The 20,436-nt window shown below is 50.8% G+C and overlaps 1 protein-coding gene across 1 annotated transcript; it reads left to right on the forward strand.

Annotated features, from left to right (window-relative positions):
* Window positions 1-7,168: 7,168 nt before the first annotated feature.
* LOC120040816 (pyruvate dehydrogenase phosphatase regulatory subunit, mitochondrial-like) lies at window positions 7,169-18,884 on the forward strand (the record flags this gene model as incomplete). The annotated part of the gene is made up of 4 exons (XM_038985831.1): window positions 7,169-7,332; window positions 10,271-10,392; window positions 12,920-13,037; window positions 18,735-18,884. Coding segments are annotated over 4 exons (554 nt in total), but the record flags the coding sequence as incomplete, so codon positions are not given.
* Window positions 18,885-20,436: the final 1,552 nt, after the last annotated feature.

Consider the following 20,436-nt stretch of genomic DNA (forward strand, 5'->3'; position numbering starts at 1 on the left):
TCCAGTCTCTCTCCCCTGACCCTGCCTCTCCTCTGGTCTGAATTATATCTCAGTACTGTCTGGTCCAGTCTCTCCCTGACCCGCCTCTCCTCTGGTCTGAATTATCTCAGTACTGTCTGGTCCAGTCTCTCCTGACCCTGCCTCCTCTTGGTCTGAATTATATCTCAGTACTGTCTGGTCCAGTCCTCTCCCTGACCCTGCCTCTCCTCTGGTCTGATTATATCTCAGTACTGTCTGGTCCAGTCTCTCCCTGACCCTGCCTCTCCTCTGGTCTGAATTATATCTCAGTACTGTCTGGTCCAGTCTCTCCTGACCTGCTCTCCTCTGGTCTGAATTATATCTCAGTACTGTCTGGTCCAGTCTCTCCCTGACCCTGCTCTCTCTCCTCTGGTCTGAATTATATCTCAGTACTGTCTGGTCCAGTCCTCTCCCTGACCCTGCCTCTCCTCTCCTCTGGTCTGAATTATATCTCAGTACTGTCTGGTCCAGTCTCTCCCTGACCCTGCCTCTCCTCTCCTCTGGTCTGAATTATATCTCAGTACTGTCTGGTCCATTCTCCTCCTGACCCTGCCTCTCCTCTGGTCTGAATTATATCTCAGTACTGTCTGGTCCAGTCTCTCCCTGACCTGCCTCTCTCTCTCTGTCTGAATTATATCTCAGTACTGTCTGGTCCAGTCTCTCCCTGACCCTGCTCTCCTCTCCTCTGGTCTGAATTATATCTCAGTACTGTCTGGTCCAGTCTCTCCCTGACCCTGCCTCTACCTCTGGTCTGAATTATATCTCAGTACTGTCTGTCCAGTCTCTCCCTGACCCTGCCTCTCCTCTGGTCTGAATTATATCTCAGTACTGTCTGGTCCAGTCTCTCCCTGACCCTGCCTCTCCTCTGGTCTGAATTATATCTCAGTACTGTCTGGTTCCAGTCTCTCCCTGACCTGCCTCCTCTCCTCTGGTCTGAATTATATCTCAGTACTGTCTGGTCCAGTCTCTCCCTGACCCTGCCTCTCCTCTGGTCTGAATTATATCTCAGTACTGTCTGGTCCAGTCTCTCCCTGACCCTGCCTCTCTCCTCTGGTCTGAATTATATCTCAGTACTGTCTGGTCCAGTCTCTCCCTGACCCTGCCTCTCCTCTCCTCTGGTCTGAATTATATCTCAGTACTGTCTGGTCCAGTCTCTCCCTGACCCTGCCTCTCCTCTCTGGTCTGAATTATCTCAGTACTGTCTGGTCCAGTCTCCTCCCTGACCCTGCTCTCTCCTCTGGTCTGAATTATATCTCAGTACTGTCTGGTCCGTCTCTCCCTGACCCTGCCTCTCCTCTGGTCTGAAATTATATCTCAGTACTGTCTGGTCCAGTCTCTCCCTGACCCTGCCTATCCTCTCCTCTGGTCTGAATTATATCTCAGTACTGTCTGGTCCAGTCTCTCCCTGACCCTGCCTCTCCTCTCTCTGGTCTGAATTATTATCTCAGTACTGTCCTGGTCCAGTCTCTCCCTGACCCTGCCTCTCTCCTCTGGTCTGAATTAATATCTCAGTACTGTCTGGTCCAGTCTCTCCTGACCCGGCTCTCCTCTCCTCTGGTCTGAATTATATTCTCAGTACTGTCTGGTCCAGTCTCTCCCTGCCCCTGCTCTCCTCTGGTCTGAATTATAGCTCAGTAACTCGTCTGGTCCAGTCCTCCCTGACCCTGCCTCTCCTCTCCTCTGGTCTGAATTATATCTCAGTACTGTCTGGTCCAGCTCTCTCCCTGACCCTGCTCTCTCCTCTGGTCTGAATTATATCTCAGTACTGTCTGGTCCAGTCTCTCCCTGACCTGCCTCTCTCTCCTCTGGTCTGAATTATATCTCAGTACTGTCTGGTCCAGTCTCTCCTGACCCTGCCTCTCCTCTGGTCTGAATTATATCTCAGTACTGTCTGGTCCAGTCTCTCCCTGACCCTGCCTCTCCTCTGGTCTGAATTATATCTCAGTACTGTCTGGTCCAGTCTCTCCCTGACCCTGCCTCTCCTCTGGTCTGAATTATATCTCAGTACTGTCTGGTCCAGTCTCTCCCTGACCCTGCCTCTCTCTGGTCTGAATTATATCTCAGTACTGTCTGGTCCAGTCTCTCCCTGACCCCTGCCTCTCCTCTGGTCTGAATTATATCTCAGTACTGTCTGGTCCAGTCTCTCCCTGACCCTGCCTCTCCTCTGGTCTGAATTATATCTCAGTACTGTCTGGTCCAGTCTCTCCCTGACCTGCCTCTCCTCTCCTCTGGTCTGAATTATATCTCAGTACTGTCTGGTCCAGTCTCTCCCTGACCCCGCTCTCTCCTCTGGTCTGAATTATATCTCAGTACTGTCTGGTCCAGTCTCTCCCTGACCCTGCCTCTCCTCTGGTCTGAATTATATCTCAGTACTGTCTGGTCCAGTCTCTCCCTGACCCTGCCTCTCTCCTCTGGTCTGAATTATATCTCAGTACTGTCTGGTCCAGTCTCTCCCTGACCCTGCCTCTCCTCTGGTCTGAATTATATCTCAGTACTGTCTGGTCCAGTCTCTCCCTGACCCTGCCTCTCCTCTGGTCTGAATTATATCTCAGTACTGTCTGGTCCAGTCTCTCCCTGACCCTGCCTCTCCTCTGGTCTGAATTATATCTCAGTACTGTCTGGTCCAGTCTCTCCCTGACCCTGCTCTCCTCTCCTCTGGTCTGAATTATATCTCAGTACTGTCTGGTCCAGTCTCTCCCTGACCCTGCCTCCTCTCCTCTGGTCTGAATTATATCTCAGTACTGTCTGGTCCAGTCTCTCCCTGACCCTGCCTCTCTCCTCTGGTCTGAATTATATCTCAGTACTGTCTGGTCCAGTCTCTCCCTGACCCTGCCTCTCCTCTGGTCTGAATTATATCTCAGTACTGTCTGGTCCAGTCTCTCCCTGACCCTGCCTCTCCTCTGGTCTGAATTATATCTCAGTACTGTCTGGTCCAGTCTCTCCCTGACCCTGCCTCTCCTCTCCTCTGGTCTGAATTATATCTCAGTACTGTCTGGTCCAGTCTCTCCCTGACCCTGCCTCCCCCCTCTGGTCTGAATTATATCTCAGTACTGTCTGGTCCAGTCTCTCCCTGACCCTGCCTCTCCTCTGGTCTGAATTATATCTCAGTACTGTCTGGTCCAGTCTCTCCCTGACCCTGCCTCTCCTCTCCTCTGGTCTGAATTATATCTCAGTACTGTCTGGTCCAGTCTCTCCCTGACCCTGCCTCTCCTCTCCTCTGGTCTGAATTATATCTCAGTACTGTCTGGTCCAGTCTCTCCCTGACCCTGCCTCTCTCCTCTGGTCTGAATTATATCTCAGTACTGTCTGGTCCAGTCTCTCCCTGACCCTGCTCTCCTCCTCTGGTCTGAATTATATCTCAGTACTGTCTGGTCCAGTCTCTCCCTGACCCTGCCTCCTCTCCTCTGGTCTGAATTATATCTCAGTACTGTCTGGTCCAGTCTCTCCCTGACCCTGCCTCTCCTCTCCTCTGGTCTGAATTATATCTCAGTACTGTCTGGTCCAGTCTCTCCCTGACCCTGCTCCTCTCCTCTGGTCTGAATTATATCTCAGTACTGTCTGGTCCAGTCTCTCCCTGACCCTGCTTCTCCTCTGGTCTGAATTATATCTCAGTACTGTCTGGTCCAGTCTCTCCCTGACCCTGCCTCTCCTCTCCTCTGGTCTGAATTATATCTCAGTACTGTCTGGTCCAGTCTCTCCCTGACCCTGCCTCTCCTCTGGTCTGAATTATATCTCAGTACTGTCTGGTCCAGTCTCTCCCTGACCCTGCCTCTCTCCTCTGGTCTGAATTATATCTCAGTACTGTCTGGTCCAGTCTCTCCCTGACCCTGCCTCTCCTCTGGTCTGAATTATATCTCAGTACTGTCTGGTCCAGTCTCTCCCTGACCCTGCCTCTCCTCTGGTCTGAATTATATCTCAGTACTGTCTGGTCCAGTCTCTCCCTGACCCTGCCTCCTCTCCTCTGGTCTGAATTATATCTCAGTACTGTCTGGTCCAGTCTCTCCCTGACCCTGCCTCTCCTCTGGTCTGAATTATATCTCAGTACTGTCTGGTCCAGTCTCTCCCTGACCCTGCCTCTCCTCTCCTCTGGTCTGAATTATATCTCAGTACTGTCTGGTCCAGTCTCTCCCTGACCCTGCCTCTCCTCTGGTCTGAATTATATCTCAGTACTGTCTGGTCCAGTCTCTCCCTGACCCTGCCTCTCCTCTCTCTGGTCTGAATTATATCTCAGTACTGTCTGGTCCAGTCTCTCCCTGACCCTGCCTCTCCTCTGGTCTGAATTATATCTCAGTACTGTCTGGTCCAGTCTCTCCCTGACCCTGCCTCTCCTCTGGTCTGAATTATATCTCAGTACTGTCTGGTCCAGTCTCTCCCTGACCCTGCCTCTCCTCCTCTGGTCTGAATTATATCTCAGTACTGTCTGGTCCAGTCTCTCCCTGACCCTGCCTCTCTCCTCTGGTCTGAATTATATCTCAGTACTGTCTGGTCCAGTCTCTCCCTGACCCTGCCTCTCCTCTGGTCTGAATTATATCTCAGTACTGTCTGGTCCAGTCTCTCCCTGACCCTGCCTCTCCTCTCCTCTGGTCTGAATTATATCTCAGTACTGTCTGGTCCAGTCTCTCCCTGACCCTGCCTCTCCTCTCCTCTGGTCTGAATTATATCTCAGTACTGTCTGGTCCAGTCTCTCCTGACCCTGCCTCTCCTCTGGTCTGAATTATATCTCAGTACTGTCTGGTCCAGTCTCTCCCTGACCCTGCCTCTCCTCTGGTCTGAATTATAGCTCAGTACTGTCTGGTCCAGTCTCTCCCTGACCCTGCCTCTCCTCTCCTCTGGTCTGAATTATATCTCAGTACTGTCTGGTCCAGTCTCTCCCTGACCCTCGCCTCTCCTCTGGTCTGAATTATATCTCAGTACTGTCTGGTCCAGTCCTCTCCCTGACCCTGCCTCTCCTCTGGTCTGAATTATATCTCAGTACTGTCTGGTCCAGTCTCTCCCTGACCCTGCTCTCTCCTCTGGTCTGAATTATATCTCAGTACTGTCTGGTCCAGTCTCTCCCTGACCCTGCCTCTCCTCTCCTCTGGTCTGAATTATATCTCAGTACTGTCTGGTCCAGTCTCTCCCTGACCCTGCCTCTCCTCTGGTCTGAATTATATCTCAGTACTGTCTGGTCCAGTCTCTCCCTGACCCTGCCTCTCCTCTGGTCTGAATTATATCTCAGTACTGTCTGGTCCAGTCTCTCCCTGACCCTGCCTCTCCTCTGGTCTGAATTATATCTCAGTACTGTCTGGTCCAGTCTCTCCCTGACCCTGCCTCTCCTCTGGTCTGAATTATATCTCAGTACTGTCTGGTCCAGTCTCTCCCTGCCTCTCCTCTCCTCTGGTCTGAATTATATCTCAGTACTGTCTGGTCCAGTCTCTCCCTGACCCTGCCTCTCCTCTGGTCTGAATTATATCTCAGTACTGTCTGGTCCAGTCTCTCCCTGACCCTGCCTCTCCTCTGGTCTGAATTATAGCTCAGTACTCTCTGGTCCAGTCTCTCCCTGACCCTGCCTCTCCTCTGGTCTGAATTATATCTCAGTACTGTCTGGTCCAGTCTCTCCCTGACCCTGCCTCTCCTCTGGTCTGAATTATATCTCAGTACTGTCTGGTCCAGTCTCTCCCTGCCTCTCCTCTCCTCTGGTCTGAATTATAGCTCAGTACTGTCTGGTCCAGTCTCTCCCTGACCCTCTCCTCTCCTCTGGTCTGAATTATATCTCAGTACTGTCTGGTCCAGTCTCTCCCTGACCCTGCCTCTCCTCTGGTCTGAATTATATCTCAGTACTGTCTGGTCCAGTCTCTCCCTGACCCTGCCTCTCCTCTGGTCTGAATTATATCTCAGTACTGTCTGGTCCAGTCTCTCCCTGACCCTGCCTCTCCTCTCCTCTGGTCTGAATTATATCTCAGTACTGTCTGGTCCAGTCTCTCCCTGACCCTGCCTCTCCTCTCCTCTGGTCTGAATTATAGCTCAGTACTGTCTGGTCCAGTCTCTCCCTGACCCTGCCTCTCCTCTCCTCTGGTCTGAATTATATCTCAGTACTGTCTGGTCCAGTCTCTCCCTGACCCTGCCTCTCCTCTCCTCTGGTCTGAATTATATCTCAGTACTGTCTGGTCCAGTCCCTCCCTGACCCTGCCTCTCCTCTCCTCTGGTCTGAATTATATCTCAGTACTGTCTGGTCCAGTCTCTCCCTGACCCTGCCTCTCCTCTCCTCTGGTCTGAATTATATCTCAGTACTGTCTGGTCCAGTCTCTCCCTGACCCTGCCTCTCCTCTCCTCTGGTCTGAATTATATCTCAGTACTGTCTGGTCCAGTCTCTCCCTCACCCTGCCTCTCCTCTCCTCTGGTCTGAATTATATCTCAGTACTGTCTGGTCCAGTCTCTCCCTGACCCTGCCTCTCCTCTCCTCTGGTCTGAATTATATCTCAGTACTGTCTGGTCCAGTCTCTCCCTGACCCTGCTTCTCCTCTGGTCTGAATTATATCTCAGTACTGTCTGGTCCAGTCTCTCCCTGACCCTGCCTCTCCTCTGGTCTGAATTATATCTCAGTACTGTCTGGTCCAGTCTCTCCCTGACCCTCTCCTCTCCTCTGGTCTGAATTATATCTCAGTACTGTCTGGTCCAGTCCCTCCCTGCCTCTCCTCTGGTCTGAATTATATCTCAGTACTGTCTGGTCCAGTCTCTCCCTGACCCTGCCTCTCCTCTCCTCTGGTCTGAATTATATCTCAGTACTGTCTGGTCCAGTCTCTCCCTGACCCTGCCTCTCCTCTGGTCTGAATTATATCTCAGTACTGTCTGGTCCAGTCTCTCCCTGACCCTGCCTCTCCTCTGGTCTGAATTATATCTCAGTACTGTCTGGTCCAGTCTCTCCCTGACCCTGCCTCTCCTCTGGTCTGAATTATATCTCAGTACTGTCTGGTCCAGTCTCTCCCTGACCCTGCCTCTCCTCTCCTCTGGTCTGAATTATATCTCAGTACTGTCTGGTCCAGTCTCTCCCTAACCTCTCTTCTCCTCTCTCCTCCCTCCCTTCCTCCTCTCTCCTCCTCCCCACCCTCTCTCCTCTCTCTTCTCCTCTCTCCTCCCTCCCTTCCTCCTCTCCCCTCCTCTCCTCTCTCAGTGTGATGGGGATCCCCTGTAACGTGATCAAACCCAAAGAGGTTTCCAAGCTCCACCCCCTGGTGAATATTCATGACCTGGTGGGGGCGCTCCACCTGCCGGGGGATGCCGTGGTGTCACCGCCTGACGTCAACCACGCCCTCGCCACGGCGGCAGCCGGACACGGTGAGACAGTATAACCAAGGATGGACTATTGTTAGGCTTGTAAACCAAAAATTCACAGGTTTCCCAGAAATCCCGATTGGATGATTCCAGATTTCCTGCATGTTCCGTCCTGATTGGATGATTCCAGATTTCCTGCTTATTCCACCCTGATTGGATGATTCCAGATTTCCTGCTTATTCCACCCTGATTGGATGATTCCAGATTTCCTGCTTATTCCACCCTGATTGGATGATTCCAGATTTCCTGCTTATTCCACCCTGATTGGATGATTCCAGATCTCCTGCATGTTCCGTCCTGATTGGATGATTCCAGATCTCCTGCATGTTCCGTCCTGATTGGATGATTCCAGATCTCCTGCTTGTTCCGTCCTGATTGGATGATTCCAGATTTCCTGCTTGTTCCGTCCTGATTGGATGATTCCAGATCTCCTGCATGTTCCGTCCTGATTGGATGATTCCAGATCTCCTGCATGTTCCGTCCTGATTGGATGATTCCAGATCTCCTGCATGTTCCGTCCTGATTGGATGATTCCAGATCTCCTGCTTGTTCCGTCCTGATTGGATGATTCCAGATTTCCTGCTTGTTCCGTCCTGATTGGATGATTCCAGATCTCCTGCTTGTTCCGTCCTGATTGGATGATTCCAGATTTCCTGCATGTTCTGTCCTGATTGGGGGAATTTTCCAACCGGGATTTCTGGAAAAACTGTGAATTTGAGGAAAAAATCATGCAATTTCTGCCGAACTGTACTGGGGGTTTCAATAAGAAGTTACAACCATGTGGTATCGCCATCAGTTAGGATGTAATGAAACCAGAAAGGCTTCTGGAGGGAAGGGCCAGGGTGTGGCCTGCCAACGTGTGGCCTGCCAAGGTGTGGCCTGTCAAGCAGAGTGAGTTAGTTAGGATGTAATGAAACCAGAAAGCAAGGCTTCTGGAGGGAAGGGCCCAGGTTTGGCCTGCCAAGGTGTGGCCTGTCAAGCAGAGTGAGTTAGTTAGGATGTAATGAAGGCAGAAAGCAAAACTTCTGGAGGGAAGGGCCAAGGTGTGGCCTGCCACAGCCAAGGTGTGGCCTGCCACAGCCAAGGTGTGGCCTGCCACAGCCAAGGTGTGGCCTGCCACAGCCAAGGTGTGGCCTGCCACAGCCAAGGTGTGGCCTGCCACAGCCAAGGTGTGGCCTGCCACAGCCAAGGTGTGGCCTGCCACAGCCAAGGTGTGGCCTGCCACAGCCAAGGTGTGGCCTGCCACAGCCAAGGTGTGGCCTGCCACAGCCAAGGTGTGGCCTGCCACAGCCAAGGTGTGGCCTGCCACAGCCAAGGTGTGGCCTGCCACAGCCAAGGTGTGGCCTGCCAAGCAGAGTGAGGTAGTCCCTTTGGCTGATTTGACATCCTGCTTCTCCAATCAAACTGGCGGTGAACTGATGATAGTGTTTGTAATGTCTGATCACATTGTGCCGTTCTACATGAATACATGTACAGTTGAAGTCGGTAGTTTACATACACTTAGGTTGGAGTCATTAAAACTCGTTTTTCAACCACTCCACACATTTCTTGTTAACAAACTATAGTTTTGGCAAGTCGGTTAGGACATCTACTTCGTGACACAAGTCATTTTTCCAACAATTGTTCACAGATTATTTCACTTATAATTCACTGTATCACAATTCCAGTGGGTCAGAAGTTTACACACACTAAGTTGACTGTGCCTTTAAACTGCTTGGAAAATTCCAGAAAATGATGTCATGGCTTTAGAAGCTTCTGATAGGCTAATTGACATCATTTGAGTCAATTGGAGGTGTACCTGTGGATGTATTTCAAGACCTACCTTCAAACTCATTGCCTCTTTGCTTGACATCATGGGAAAATCAAAATAAATCAGCCAAGACCTCAGAAAAGAAAATGTAGACCTCCACAAGTCTGGTTCATCCTTGGGAGCAATTTCCAAATGCCTGAAGGTACCACGTTCATCTGTACAAACAATAGTACGCAAGTATATATCCTATATCGACATAACCTGAAAGGCCGCTCTGCAAGGAAGAAGCCACTGCTCCAAAACGACCATAAAAAAGCCAGACTACGGTTTGCAACTGCACATGGGGACAAAGATCGTACTTTTTGGAGAAATGTCCTCTGGTCTGATGAAACAAAAATAGAACTGCTTGGCCATAATGACCATCGTTATGTTTGGAGGAAAAAGGGGGAGGTTTGCAAGCTGAAGAACACCATCCCAACCATGAAGCACGGGGGTGGCAGCATCATGTTGTGGGGGTGCTTTGCTGCAGGAGGGACTGGTGCACCTCACAAAATAGATGGCATCATGAGGCAGGAAAATGATGTGAATATATTGAATCAACATCTCAAGACATCAGTCAGGAAGTTAAATCTTGGTCGCTATGGGTCTTCCAAATGGACAATGACCCCAAGCATACTTCCAAAGTTGTGGCAAAATGGCTTAAGGACAACAAAGTCAAGGAATTGGAGTGGCCATCACAAAGCCCTGACCTTAATCCTATAGAAAATGTATGGGCAGAACTGAAAAAGCGTGTGCGAGCAAGGAGGCCTACAAACCTGACTCAGTTACACCAGCTCTGTCAGGAGGAATGGGCCAAAATTCACCCAACTTATTGTGGGAAGCTTGTGGAAGGCTACCCAAAATGTTTGACCCAAGTTAAACAATTTAAAGGCAATGCTAACAAATACTAATCGAGTGTATGTAAACTTCTGACCCACTGGGAATGTGATGAAAGAAATAAAAGCTGAAATAAATAAATCTCTGTACTATTATTCTGACATTTCACATTCTTAAAATAAAGTGGCGATCCTAACTGACCTAAGACAGGGAATTTTTACTAGGATTAAATGTCAGGAATTGTGAAAAACTGAGTTTAAATGTATTTGGTTAAGGTGTAAACTTCCCACTTCAACTGTCTGCCATGTTCTCCAGGAGTCCAGATCCACGAGCGCACCACAGTTAACCATGTGATGATGGAGAAGGGACACGTGACGGCGGTGGAGACAGACAGAGGAGCCATCGAGTGTGAATACTTTGTCAACTGTGCAGGACAGGTGAATCTCTATCCCGTGTGTGTGTGTGTGTGTGTAAATGACATGGGGTCTCTCCCTCCACTAGTCTGTAGACAGTTTACACTGTACTAGACAGCTCTCTTCAGTCCAACTGATCTATAAGGTTTCATGACGTGTTATGAATGATAGGATGCGTCCTATTTAGTGCACTAGAATAAGGAACCATTTGGAACACAGACATGCTGTATATGAAGTGTTGTAACTAGCCGTCTCTGAGGTTACTAGTCTACAGACTCTCTGGGTGTAGGAGCTGGACCAGTAACTAGCCGTCTCTGAGGTTACTAGTCTACAGACTCTCTGGGTGTAGGAGCTGGACCAGACCAGTAACTAGCCGTCTCTGAGGTTACTAGTCTACAGACTCTCTGGGTGTAGGAGCTGGACCAGACCAGTAACTAGCCGTCTCTGAGGTTACTAGTCTACAGACTCTCTGGGTGTAGGAGCTGGACCAGACCAGTAACTAGCCGTCTCTGAGGTTACTAGTCTACAGACTCTCTGGGTGTAGGAGCTGGACCAGACCAGTAACTAGCCGTCTCTGAGGTTACTAGTCTACAGACTCTCTGGGTGTAGGAGCTGGACCAGACCAGTAACTAGCCGTCTCTGAGGTTACTAGTCTACAGACTCTCTGGGTGTAGGAGCTGGACCAGACCAGTAACTAGCCGTCTCTGAGGTTACTAGTCTACAGACTCTCTGGGTGTAGGAGCTGGACCAGACCAGTAACTAGCCGTCTCTGAGGTTACTAGTCTACAGACTCTCTGGGTGTAGGAGCTGGACCAGACCAGTAACTAGCCGTCTCTGAGGTTACTAGTCTACAGACTCTCTGGGTGTAGGAGCTGGACCAGTAACTAGCCGTCTCTGAGGTTACTAGTCTACAGACTCTCTGGGTGTAGGAGCTGGACCAGACCAGTAACTAGCCGTCTCTGAGGTTACTAGTCTACAGACTCTCTGGGTGTAGGAGCTGGACCAGACCAGTAACTAGCCGTCTCTGAGGTTACTAGTCTACAGACTCTCTGGGTGTAGGAGCTGGACCAGACCAGTAACTAGCCGTCTCTGAGGTTACTAGTCTACAGACTCTCTGGGTGTAGGAGCTGGACCAGACCAGTAACTAGCCGTCTCTGAGGTTACTAGTCTACAGACTCTCTGGGTGTAGGAGCTGGACCAGACCAGTAACTAGCCGTCTCTGAGGTTACTAGTCTACAGACTCTCTGGGTGTAGGAGCCGGACCAGACCAGTAACTAGCCGTCTCTGAGGTTACTAGTCTACAGACTCTCTGGGTGTAGGAGCTGGACCAGACCAGTAACTAGCCGTCTCTGAGGTTACTAGTCTACAGACTCTCAGGGTGTAGGAGCCGGACCAGACCAGTAACTAGCCGTCTCTGAGGTTACTAGTCTACAGACTCTCTGGGTGTAGGAGCTGGACCAGACCAGTAACTAGCCGTCTCTGAGGTTACTAGTCTACAGACTCTCTGGGTGTAGGAGCTGGACCAGACCAGTAACTAGCCGTCTCTGAGGTTACTAGTCTACAGACTCTCTGGGTGTAGGAGCTGGACCAGACCAGTAACTAGCCGTCTCTGAGGTTACTAGTCTACAGACTCTCTGGGTGTAGGAGCCGGACCAGACCAGTAACTAGCCGTCTCTGAGGTTACTAGTCTACAGACTCTCTGGGTGTAGGAGCTGGACCAGACCAGTAACTAGCCGTCTCTGAGGTTACTAGTCTACAGACTCTATGGGTGTAGGAGCTGGACCAGACCAGTAACTAGCCGTCTCTGAGGTTACTAGTCTACAGACTCTCTGGGTGTAGGAGCCGGACCAGACCAGTAACTAGCCGTCTCTGAGGTTACTAGTCTACAGACTCTCTGGGTGTAGGAGCTGGACCAGACCAGTAACTAGCCGTCTCTGAGGTTACTAGTCTACAGACTCTCTGGGTGTAGGAGCCGGACCAGACCAGTAACTAGCCGTCTCTGAGGTTACTAGTCTACAGACTCTCTGGGTGTAGGAGCTGGACCAGACCAGTAACTAGCCGTCTCTGAGGTTACTAGTCTACAGACTCTCTGGGTGTAGGAGCTGGACCAGACCAGTAACTAGCCGTCTCTGAGGTTACTAGTCTACAGACTCTCTGGGTGTAGGAGCTGGACCAGACCAGTAACTAGCCGTCTCTGAGGTTACTAGTCTACAGACTCTCTGGGTGTAGGAGCCGGACCAGACCAGTAACTAGCCGTCTCTGAGGTTACTAGTCTACAGACTCTCTGGGTGTAGGAGCTGGACCAGACCAGTAACTAGCCGTCTCTGAGGTTACTAGTCTACAGACTCTCTGGGTGTAGGAGCTGGACCAGACCAGTAACTAGCCGTCTCTGAGGTTACTAGTCTACAGACTCTCTGGGTGTAGGAGCTGGACCAGACCAGTAACTAGCCGTCTCTGAGGTTACTAGTCTACAGATTCTAGAAGTGTTCATATCATAGTGGGTTATGAATGCTATATGATGTGTTATAACTGTCCTATGTATGTTCTACAGTGGGCGTATGAGCTGGGCCAGGCCAGTGAGACCAAGGTTTCTGTTCCTCTACATGGATGTGAACACTTCTACCTGCTGTCCAAACCTCTAGCAGAGCCTCTACAGCCCAGAACCCCAGGTGAGACTACCTCCTCTAGCAGAGCCTCTACAGCCCAGAACCCCAGGTGAGACTACCTCCTCTAGCAGAGCCTCTACAGCCCAGAACCCCAGGTGAGACTACCTCCTCTACAGCCCAGCACCCCAGGTGAGACTACCTCCTCTCAGAGCCTCTACAGCCCAGAACCCCAGGTGAGACTACCTCCTCTACAGCCCAGAACCCCAGGTGAGACTACCTCCTCTACAGCCCAGAACCCCAGGTGAGACTACCTCCTCTGAGCCTCTACAGCCCAGCACCCCAGGTGAGACTACCTCCTCTAGCAGAGCCTCTAGGTGAGACTACCTCCTCTACAGGTGAGACTACCTCCTCTACAGCCCAGAACCCCAGGTGAGACTACCTCCTCTCAGAGCCTCTACAGCCCAGAACCCCAGGTGAGACTACCTCCTCTCAGAGCCTCTACAGCCCAGCACCCCAGGTGAGACTACCTTCTCTCAGAGCCTCTACCGCCCAGCACCCCAGGTGAGACTACCTCCTCTCAGAGCCTCTACAGCCCAGCACCCCAGGTGAGACTACCTCCTCTAGCAGAGCCTCTACAGCCCAGCACCCCAGGTGAGACTACCTCCTCTAGCAGAGCCTCTACAGCCCAGAACCCCAGGTGAGACTACCTCCTCTCAGAGCCTCTACAGCCCAGCACCCCAGGTGAGACTACCTCCTCTCAGAACCTCTACCGCCCAGAACCCCAGGTGAGACTACCTCCTCTAGCAGAGCCTCTACAGCCCAGAACCCCAGGTGAGACTACCTCCTCTCAGAGCCTCTACAGCCCAGAACCCCAGGTGAGACTACCTCCTCTCAGAGCCTCTACAGCCCAGAACCCCAGGTGAGACTACCTCCTCTACAGCCCAGAACCCCAGGTGAGACTACCTCCTCTCAGAGCCTCTACAGCCCAGAACCCCAGGTGAGACTACCTCCTCTCAGAGCCTCTACAGCCCAGAACCCCAGGTGAGACTACCTCCTCTAGCAGAGCCTCTACAGCCCAGAACCCCAGGTGAGACTACCTCCTCTAGCAGAGCCTCTACAGCCCAGCACCCCAGGTGAGACTACCTCCTCTAGCAGAGCCTCTACAGCCCAGAACCCCAGGTGAGGCTACCTCCTCTAGCAGAGCCTCTACAGCCCAGAACCCCAGGTGAGACTACCTCCTCTAGCAGAGCCTCTACAGCCCAGCACCCCAGGTGAGACTACCTCCTCTACAGCCCAGAACCCCAGGTGAGACTACCTCCTCTCAGCCCAGAACCCCTAGGTGAGACTACCTCCTCTCAGCCCAGAACCCCAGGTGAGACTACCTCCTCTCAGCCCAGAACCCCAGGTGAGACTACCTCCTCTCAGAGCCTCTATAGCCCAGAACCCCAGGTGAGACTACCTCCTCTCAGAGCCTCTATAGCCCAGAACCCCAGGTGAGACTACCTCCTCTAGCAGAGCCTCTACAGCCCAGCACCCCAGGTGAGACTACCTCCTCTCAGCCCAGAACCCCAGGTGAGACTACCTCCTCTCAGAGCCTCTACAGCCCAGAACCCCAGGTGAGACTACCTCCTGGCCCAGCATGCGGCTGTCGCTGTCAGGCGAAAAAACCTTTCCAAGCCAAACCTTCATATCATAACCGCGACACACAGCCTACATCGTTGTCACCATATTAGCTAACGTCATAGCTAGTCAACATAGCTACTAGAACTAATGCGTTTAGTAAAACCGCTACAATCATGCAGTACAGTCAGCAAGCAGTTTAGCAGTTACACCGGCAGGCCCCGTTGGCAATACATTAATAGAACCAAAAGCTTACCTTGACTTGGTGTTGGATAGTTCATGTTGGATAGCCATAGCCAGCTAGCTAACATAGTATCCCTCTTTGTTTGAGTAGGCTAATCTAGCTAGCTGCATTCGCTAGCTATGAACGTGAAAAAAATACTGCAAGATCTCTCTTGCTTTTCCTTCATTTTTGAAGAAATTATTTTGAAAACTGTTTAACTCTTGTCTTTCTCTCTTTGAGTCAACCACCTCACCACATTTTATCCACCGCAGTGTTAGCTAGCTGTAGCTTATGCTTTCAGTACTAGATTCATTCTCTGATCCTTTGATTGGGTGGACATCATGTCAGGTAAGGCTGCAAAAGCTCTGATAGGTTGGAGAACGTCCTCCGGAAGTTGTCATAATTACTGTGTAAGTCTATGGAAGGGGGTGAGAACCATGAGCCTCCTAGCTTTTGTATTGAAGTCAATGTGCCCAGAGGAGGACGGAAACTAGCTGTCCTCCGGCTACACCATGGTGCTGCTGAGGCGACTGTAGACCTTCATTGCAAAACAGTGTGTTTTAATCAATGATTTGGTAACATGCAAATATTTTTTGTGTAGTTTTATCTAAATGGAATAACCATTTTTAATGTTTTACTATTTTATTTTTTATGAAATTCACTGAGGAGGAGGGTCCTCCCCTTCCTCCACTGGCCTGAACTCTGTCCTGTCTGGTGGTCAGGGTTAGACTGTGTTGTAGTCAGGGCTCTAACCAACCATATCCATGTGAGGTCAGGGGTCAGGGTTAGACTGTGTTGTAGTCAGGGCTCTAACCAACCATATCCATGTGAGGTCAGGGGTCAGGGTTAGACTGTGTTGTAGTCAGAGCTCTAACCAACCATATCCATGTGAGGTCAGGGGTCAGGGTTAGACTGTGTTGTAGTCAGGGCTCTAACCAACCATATCCATGTGAGGTCAGGGGTCAGGGTTAGACTGTGTTGTAGTCAGGGCTCTAACCAACCATATCCATGTGAGGTCAGGGGTCAGGGTTAGACTGTGTTGTAGTCAGGGCTCTAACCAACCATATCCATGTGAGGTCAGGGGTCAGGGTTAGACTGTGTTGTAGTCAGGGCTCTAACCAACCATATCCATGTGAGGTCAGGGGTCAGGGTTAGACTGTGTTGTAGTCAGGGCTCTAACCAACCATATCCATGTGAGGTCAGGGGTCAGGGTTAGACTGTGTTGTAGTCAGGGCTCTAACCAACCATATCCATGTGAGGTCAGGGGTCAGGGTTAGACTGTGTTGTAGTCAGGGCTCTAACCAACCATATCCATGTGAGGTCAGGGGTCAGGGTTAGACTGTGTTGTCGTCAGGGCTCTAACCAACCATATCAATGTGAGGTCAGGGGTCAGGGTTAGACTGTGTTGTAGTCAGGGCTCTAACCAACCATATCCATGTGAGGTCAGGGGTCAGGGTTAGACTGTGATGTAGTCAGGGCTCTAACCAACCATATCAATGTGAGGTCAGGGGTCAGGGTTAGACTGTGTTGTAGTCAGGGCTCTAACCAACCATATCCATGTGAGGTCAGGGGTCAGGGTTAGACTGTGTTGTAGTCAGAGCTCTAACCAACCATATCCATGTGAGGTCAGGGTTAGACTGTGTTGTAGTCAGAGCTCTAACCAACCATATCCATGTGAGGTCAGGGGTCAGGGTTAGACTGTGTTGTAGTCAGGGCTCTAACCAACCATATCCATGTGAGGTCAGGGGTCAGGGTTAGACTGTGTTGTAGTCAGAGCTCTAACCAACCATATCCATGTGAGGTCAGGGGTCAGGGTAAGACTGTGTTGTAGTCAGGGCTCTAACCAACCATATCCATGTGAGGTCAGGGGTCAGGGTTAGACTGTGTTGTAGTCAGGGCCCTAACCAACTATATCCATGTGAGGTCAGGGGTCAGGGTTAGACTGTGTTGTAGTCAGGGCTCTAACCAACCATATCCATGTGAGGTCAGGAGTCAGGGTTAGACTGTGTTGTAGTCAGAGCTCTAACCAACCATATCCATGTGAGGTCAGGGGTCAGGGTTAGACTGTGTTGTAGTCAGGGCCCTAACCAACCATATCCATGTGAGGTCAGGGGTCAGGGTTAGACTGGGTTGTAGTCAGAGCTCTAACCAACCATATCCATGTGAGGTCAGGGGTCAGGGTTAGACTGTGTTGTAGTCAGAGCTCTAACAACCATATCCATGTGAGGTCAGGGGTCAGGGTTAGACTGTGTTGTAGTCAGAGCCCTAACCAACCATATCCATGTGAGGTCAGGGGTCAGGGTTAGACTGTGTTGTAGTCAGGGCCCTAACCAACCATATCCATGTGAGGTCAGGGGTCAGGGTTAGACTGTGTTGTAGTCAGGGCTCTATCCAACCATATCCATGTGAGGTCAGGGGTCAGGGTTAGACTGTGTTGTAGTCAGGGCCCTATCCAACCATATCCATTTGAGGTCAGGGGTCAGGGTTAGACTGTGTTGTAGTCAGGGCTCTAACCAACCATATCCATGTGAGGTCAGGGGTCAGGGTTAGACTGTGTTGTAGTCAGAGCTCTAACCAACCATATCCATGTGAGGTCAGGGGTCAGGGTCAGACTGTGTTGTAGTCAGAGCTCTAACCAACCATATCCATGTGAGGTCAGGGGTCAGGCTTAGACTGTGTTGTAGTCAGGGCTCTAACCAACCATATCCATGTGAGGTCAGGGGTCAGGGTCAGACTGTGTTGTAGTCAGAGCCCTAACCAACCATATCCATGTGAGGTCAGGGGTCAGGGTTAGACTGTGTTGTAGTCAGGGCTCTAACTATCCATGTGAGGTCAGGGGTCAGGGTTAGACTGTGTTGTAGTCAGGGCTCTAACCAACCATATCCATGTGAGGTCAGGGGTCAGGGTTAGACTGTGTTGTAGTCAGAGCTCTAACCAACCATATCCATGTGAGGTCAGGAGTCAGGGTTAGACTGTGTTGTAGTCAGAGCTCTAACCAACCATATCCATGTGAGGTCAGGGGTCAGGGTTAGACTGTGTTGAGGTCAGGGGTCAGGGTTAGACTGTGTTGTAACGGTGTATCTCTGTGTGTTCTCTCTAGTGGTGATAGATATGGACGGGAGGATCCATGTGAGGTCAGGGGTCAGGGGTTAGACTGTTGTAACTGTGTGTCTCTGTGTGTTCTCTCTAGTGGTGATAGATATGGACGGGAGGATCCATGTGAGGTCAGGGGTCAGGGGTTAGACTGTGTTGTAACTGTGTATCTCTGTGTGTTCTCTCTAGTGGTGATAGATATGGACGGGAGGATCTATGTGAGGTCAGGGGTCAGGGGTTAGACTGTGTTGTAACTGTGTGTCTCTGTGTGTTCTCTCTAGTGGTGATAGATATGGACGGGAGGATCTATGTGAGGTCAGGGGTCAGGGGTTAGACTGTGTTGTAACTGTGTATCTCTGTGTGTTCTCTCTAGTGGTGATAGATATGGACGGGAGGATCTATGTGAGGTCAGGGGTCAGGGGTTAGACTGTGTTGTAACTGTGTATCTCTGTGTGTTCTCTCTAGTGGTGATAGATATGGACGGGAGGATCTATGTGAGGTCAGGGGTTAGACTGTGTTGTAACTGTATCTCTGTGTGTTCTCTCTAGTGGGGATAGATATGGACGGGAGGATCTATGTGAGGTCAGGGGTCAGGGGTTAGACTGTGTTGTAACTGTGTATCTCTGTGTGTTCTCTCTAGTGGGGATAGATATGGACGGGAGGATCTATGTGAGGTCAGGGGTCAGGGGTTAGACTGTGTTGTAACTGTGTGTCTCTGTGTGTTCTCTCTAGTGGTGATAGATATGGACGGGAGGATCTATGTGAGGTCAGGGGTCAGGGGTTAGACTGTGTTGTAACTGTGTATCTCTGTGTGTTCTCTCTAGTGGTGATAGATATGGACGGGAGGATCTATGTGAGAGCTTGGCAGGGAGGGGTCCTGTCCGGAGGATTTGAGAAGAATCCTAAACCCATCTTCACCGAGGGACGGAACCAGCTGGAGATTCAGAACATGCAGGAGGACTGGGACCACTTCGGTAAGAGACGGGGGGATTTTTCTATAATGGCACCCTATTCCATTTATGTTGCCACGGCTACTGTAAAACATGGAGTCCATTTTAGCAGACGTTTTGTTTTCCAAAGCGACTTTGTGCTGTGAGTGCACACATTTGGGGCGGCAGCGTAGCCTCGTGGTTAGAGCGTTGGACTAGTAACCGAAAGGTTGTTAGATCGAATCCCCGAGCTGACAAGGTACAAATCTGTCGTTCTGCACCTGAACAAGGCAGTTTACCCACTGTTCCTAGGCTGTCATTGAAAATAAGAATTTGTTCTTAACTGACTTGCCTGGTTAAATGTTTCAATGTTTTGCCTGGTTAAATAAAGGCCCCAGTGGGAATCGAACCCATGATATTGGCACCACACTCTTACCAACTGAGACAGTATGGGGTGTCCACAGTGGGAATCGAACCCATGATGTTGGCACCACACTCTTACCAACTGAGACAGTATGGGTTGTCCCCAGTGGGAATCGAACCCATGATGTTGGCACCACACTCTCACCAACTGAGACAGTATGGGTTGTCCCCAGTGGGAATCAAACCCATGATGTTGGCGCCACACTCTTACCACTTGAGCCACACTTTTTAGTGTGGGTTGTCCACAGTGGGAATCGGACCCATGATGTTGGCACCACACTCTTACCAACTGAGACAGTATGGGGTGTCCACAGTGGGAATCGAACCCATGATGTTGGCACCACACTCTTACCAACTGAGACAGTATGGGTTGTCCCCAGTGGGAATCGAACCCATGATGTTGGCACCACACTCTCACCAACTGAGACAGTATGGGTTGTCCCCAGTGGGAATCAAACCCATGATGTTGGCGCCACACTCTTACCAACTGAGACAGTATGGGTTGTCCCCAGTGGGAATCGAACCCATGATGTTGGCGCCACACTCTTACCAACTGAGACAGTATGGGTTGTCCCCAGTGGGAATCGAACCCATGATGTTGGCGGGTTGTCCACAGTGGGAATCGAACCCATGATATTGGCACCACACTCTTACCATCTGAGACAGTATGGGTTGTCCCCAGTGGGAATCGAACACATGATGTTGGCGCCACACTCTTACCAACTGAGACAGTATGGGTTGTCCCCAGTGGGAATCAAACCCATGATGTTGGCAGGTTGTCCACAGTGGGAATCGGACCCATGATGTTGGCACCACACTCTTACCAACTGAGACAGTATGGGTTGTCCGCAGTGGGAATCGAACCCATGATGTTGGCACCACACTCTTACCAACTGAGACAGTATGGGTTGTCCCCAGTGGGAATCGAACCCATGATGTTAGCACCACACTCTCACCAACTGAGACAGTATGGGTTGTCCCCAGTGGGAATCGAACCCATGATGTTGGCACCACACTCTTACCAACTGAGACAGTATGGGTTGTCCCCAGTGGGAATCGAACCCATGATGTTGGCGGGTTGTCCACAGTGGGAATCGGACCCATGATGTTGGTGCCACACTCTTACCAACTGAGACAGTATGGGTTGTCCACAGTGGGAATCGAACCCATGATG

Source organism: Salvelinus namaycush, unplaced genomic scaffold, assembly GCF_016432855.1.
Source record: "Salvelinus namaycush isolate Seneca unplaced genomic scaffold, SaNama_1.0 Scaffold3825, whole genome shotgun sequence".
Lineage (NCBI taxonomy): Eukaryota > Metazoa > Chordata > Actinopteri > Salmoniformes > Salmonidae > Salvelinus > Salvelinus namaycush.